This window comes from Oncorhynchus clarkii, chromosome 33, assembly GCF_045791955.1.
Source record: "Oncorhynchus clarkii lewisi isolate Uvic-CL-2024 chromosome 33, UVic_Ocla_1.0, whole genome shotgun sequence".
NCBI lineage: Eukaryota > Metazoa > Chordata > Actinopteri > Salmoniformes > Salmonidae > Oncorhynchus > Oncorhynchus clarkii.
Genome location: NC_092179.1, coordinates 31,651,023 through 31,656,022, shown reverse-complemented (window position 1 = coordinate 31,656,022; position 5,000 = coordinate 31,651,023). Strand labels below are relative to the sequence as shown.

The window sequence follows — 5,000 nt, the reverse complement described above, 5'->3', positions numbered from 1 at the left end:
CTTTTTGGTCTGAACTCCACTCGCCGTGTTTGGAGGAAGAAGAAGGATGAGTACAACCCCAAGAACACCATCCCAACCGTGAAGCATGGAGGTGGAAACATCATTCTTTGGGGATGCTTTTCTGCAAAGGGTACAGGACGACTGCACCGTATTGAGGGGAGGATGGATGGGGCCATGTATCGCAAGATCTTGGCCAACAACCTCCTTCCCTCAGTAAGAGCATTGAGGATGGGTGGTGGCTGGGTCTTCCAGCATGACAACAACCCAAAACACACAGCCAGGGCAACTAAGGAGTGGCTCCGTAAGAAGCATCTCAAGGTCCTGGAGTGGCCTAGCCAGTCTCCAGACCTGAACCCAATAGAAAATCTATGGAGGGAGCTGAAAGTCTGTATTGCCCAGCGACAGCCCCGAAACCTGAAGGATCTGGAGAAGGTATGTATGGAGGAGTTGGCAAAAATCCCTGCTGCAGTGTGTGCAAACCTGGTCAAAAACTACAGGAAACGTATGATCTCTGTAATTGCAAAAAAAGGTTTCTGTACCAGATATTAAGTTCTGCTTTTCTGATGTATCAAATACTTATGTCATGCAATAAAATGCAAATTAATGACTTAAAAATCATACAATGTGATTTTCTGGATTTTTGTTTTAGATTCTGTCTCTCACAGTTGAAGTGTACATATGATAAAAATTACAGACCTCTACATGCTTTGTAAGTAGGAAAACCTGATGAATCGGCAGTGTATCAAATACTTGACAAGGCAAGAAGGGCATTCTATGCCATCAAAAGGAACATAAAATTCAACATTTCAATTAGGATTTGGCTAAAAATACTTGAATCAGTCATAGAGCCCATTGCCCTTTATGGTTGTGAGGTCTGGGGTCCGCTAACCAACCAAGACTTCACAAAATGGGACAAACACCAAATTGAGACTCTGCACGCAGAATTCTGCAAAAATATCCTCCGTGTACAACGTAGAACACCAAATAATGCATGCAGAGCAGAATTAGGCCGATACCCACTAATTATCAAAATCCAGAAAAGAGCCGTTAAATTCTACAACCACCTAAAAGGAAGCGATTCCCAAACCTTCCATAACAAAGCCATCACCTACAGAGAAGAAGAGTCCCCTTAGCAAGCTGGTCCTGGGGCTCTGTTCACAAACACAAACACACCCTACAGAGCCCCAGGACAGCAACACAATCAGACCCAACCAAATCATGAGAAAACAAAAATATAATTACTTTACACATTGGAAAGAATTAACAAAAAAACAGAGCAAACTAGAATGCTATTTGGCCCTAAACAGAGAGTACACAGTGGCAGAATACCTGACCACTGTGACTGACCCAAACTTAAGGAAAGCTTTCGCTGTGTACAGACTCAGTGAGCATAGCCTTGCTCTTGAGAAAGGCCGCCGTAGGCAGACATGGCTCTCAAGAGAAGACAGGCTATGTGCTCACTGCCCACAAAATGAGGTGGAAACTGAGCTGCACGTCCTAACCTCCTGCCCAATGTATGACCATATTGGAGACACATATTTCCCTCAGATTACACAGATCCACAAAGAATTTGAAAACAAACCCAATTTGTCCCATATCTACTGGGTGAAATACCACAGTGTGCCATCACAGCAGCAAGGTTTGTAACCTGTTGCCACAAGAAAAGGGCAACCAGTGAAGAACAAACACCATTGTAAATACAACCCATATTTATGCTTATTTATTTTCCCTTGTGTACCTTAACCATTTGTAGATTGTTACAACATATGTATAATATGACATTTGTAATGTCTTTATTGTTTTGAAACGTCTGTATGTGTAATGTTTACTGTTAATTTTTATTGTTTATTTCACTTTTGTATATTATCTACCTCACTTGCTTTGGCAGTGTTAACACATGTTTCCCATGACAATAAAGCCCCCTGAATTGAATTGAATTGAGAGAGAGACAGAGAGAGAGAGAGACAGAGAGAGAGAGAGAGACATAGAGTGAGACAGAGAGAGAGAGAGAGACATAGAGAGAGACAGACAGAGAGACACAGAGAGAGAGAGAGATACATAGAGAGAGACAGACAGAGAGACACAGAGAGAGACAGACAGAGAGATAAAGAGAGAGAGAGAGAGAGACAGAAAGAGAGAGAGAGAGATATAGAGAGAGAGACAGAGAGTGAGACAGAGAGAGAGACAGAGAGTGAGACAGAGAGAGAGAGAGAGAGAGACAGCGAGAGAGAGACAGAGGGAGAGACATAGAGAGAGACAGAGAATGAGACATTGAGAGAGAGACAGAGAGTGAGACATAGAGAGAAAGACATAGAGAGAGAGAGAGAGAGAGAGACAGAGACAGAGACAGAGAGTGAGACATAGAGAGAGAGACAGAGTGAGACATAGAGAGAGACAGAGAGTGAGACATAGAGAGAGAGACAGAGTGAGACATAGAGAGAGAGACAGAGAGAGAGAGCTCTGATTACTGAATACCTAATCTAACTATTCCTGGTACTCTACTACTTACAACCACTACTACCCTCTCTGTGACATGTGACAGTGTTTCACTATGCCCCGAGAGAGAGGGGAGAAACCAGACACTGTTCACCTCTCCCTACCGCCTGCTCCTCACCCCTCTCCTCCCCTCAACTGCTCTCCTCCCCCTCCCCTCCCCTCCCCCTCTCCTCCCCCTCCCCCCCTCCCCTCACCTCCTCTCCTCACCCCATCTCCTCAACCCTCCCCTCACCCCCTCTCCTCACCCCCTCTCCTCAACCCTCTCCTCACCCCCTCTCCTCCCCCTCCCGTCCCTTCCCCCCTCTCCTCACCCCCTCTCCTCCCCCTCTCCTCACCCCCTCTCCTCCCCCTCTCCTCACCCCCTCTCCTCACCCCCTCTCCTCCCCCTCTCCTCACCCCCTCTCCTCACCTATTTTTGACCAGTGTGCCCTCCAGGTAACTGGCAAAATAAAGGAAACACTTGAGTAAATCACGGACACAAAGTATTGTATATTGAAAGCAAGGTGTTTCCACAATAGGTGTGACTCCTGAGTTAATTAAGCAATTAACATCACATCATCTTTAGGGTCACGTATATAAACATTCCCAGTTGACCATTATTTTGTCTTCCACGGCTAGAAGAAGAGATCTCAGTGACTTTGATAGAGGGATCTGAAAGGACAACAGGGGGTATAAACAACGATCTATATAAACCCTGGATTGTTATTGGTATGTATTGGCCAATGAGAGGCTTAGAAGTCACTGGTCGGCCATATTGCCACTCCTCAGTAGGAACAGTCCTTCATAGGAATTAATGGAATTCTACAGTATTTAAATGTAATGTTTCAAGGACAAAATTACATGTATTTAAGTATTTTTTTTATTGTTGTCATGGAGACAGTAACATTAACAATCTCCCAAAAAATTATACTTTAAGGAATTTTTTACAAATGATTTTGATTTGTGTGTTTCCTTTATTTTGGCAGCTACCATTTCTGACCAGGGTCCATAGGGGCCATTCTATAGGGAACAGACAGCCGGCCCCGCCCCCTGGCCCCGCCCCCTGGCCCCTCCCCCCCCTGCGTACACCAGTCAGATGTTGACCCAATTCATTCATGTGTCGTCCCGTTGCTGACGCAGCCTAATGTAGCCTATTGCTGGTGGGTCCGTCCAGGGGGCTCGGCGCGGAGGAGCTAACACTCAGCCAAACTGTTATGTGTGTCTGGGAGTAACTGAACCTGAGAGGGTTGCTATACTCTACCCTGCTTCCAAAACAGCTGTATGGTAACGACCTGAAATCCTCTACTCTCCTCAGTCCCCGTGACACCCTCCTATACCAACCCTCCAACCTTACCAGCTCCCCCATACCATCCCTGCCCCCACAAGCCACCACTCGTGGACCCCCCCCCATCCTGTGCCCCCATACCACATCGCCCTCCACAAGCCACCACTCGCTCCGAACATTCAACCGCTCGCTTCCCCCTAACCACACTGGCAGCTCATACACTTGCCATGTGTCTGTGTGTGTGTGTGTGTCTGTGTGTGTGTGTGTTTGTGTGTGTGATGAGTGTGTGTTTGCGGTGTGTGATCTGCGAGATGGCACGTCTAACAGAGCTCTAACAGAGCTGACAGAGGGAAGACATTGTTTCCATACTTGCTGCGTCTACTTTAGGGGAGGCTCCATAAACAACTCTGTTTTAGTAACAATGTCCTGATTAGATTTCTGTGCTGCTCTGCTGGAGAACGGCCCAGTGTCATCACTCCTGATAACTATTGCATTAGAGAGGGAGATGGTATTACTGCTTTTAACTGGGCTGGGAACGTTCAGCTGCCCTGAATACCCAGCATTCCACACTGAACAGTGGTGGTGGAAGACAGTGGAGTCACACACACACACACGCGCACGCACACACACACAACACACACACGCACGCACGCACGCACGCACGCACGCACGCACACACACACACACACGCTCCCAGCCTCAGCTCAGGTTACCAGACTCAGAATAGATAATAGTTATAGATAATAACAGTAGAACACAGCAGGGCTGTCTGTCTGCCAGTAGATGCTGTCTGCCAGTAGATGCTGTCTGTCTGCCAGTAGATGCTGTCTGTCTGCCAGTAGATGCTGTCTGTCTGCCAGTAGATGCTGTCTGTCTGCCAGTAGATGCTGTCTGTCTGCCAGTAGATGTTGTCTGTCTGCCAGTAGATGTTGTCTGTCTGCCAGTAGATGCTGTCTGACTGCCAGTAGATGCTATGTGTTGAGTTATAGATTATAAAAGTAGAACACAGCAGGGCCAGTAGATGCTGTCTGTCTGCCAGTAGATGCTGTCTGCCAGTAAATGCTGTCTGCCAGTAGATGCTGTCTGCCAGTAGATACTGTCTGCCAGTAAATTCTGTCTGCCAGTAGATACTGCCTGACAGTAGATGCTGTCTGCCAGTAGATGCTGTTTGACAGTAGATGCTGTGTGTTGAGTTATAGATAATAACAGTAGAACACAGCAGGGCAAGTAGATGCTGTCT

General features: G+C 46.7%; 1 protein-coding gene across 1 annotated transcript in view; it reads right to left on the bottom strand.

Annotated features, from left to right (window-relative positions):
• LOC139392975 (leucine-rich repeat-containing G-protein coupled receptor 5-like) overlaps nt 1-1,747 on the bottom strand; it is a 96,820-nt gene extending 95,073 nt beyond the window's left edge. Inside the window, exon 1 of the mRNA XM_071141283.1 lies at nt 1,739-1,747. Coding sequence (XP_070997384.1) covers nt 1,739-1,747 — 9 coding nt within the window. The remainder of the gene's footprint in view (nt 1-1,738) is intronic.
• Between the last annotated feature and the right edge of the window lie 3,253 nt (nt 1,748-5,000).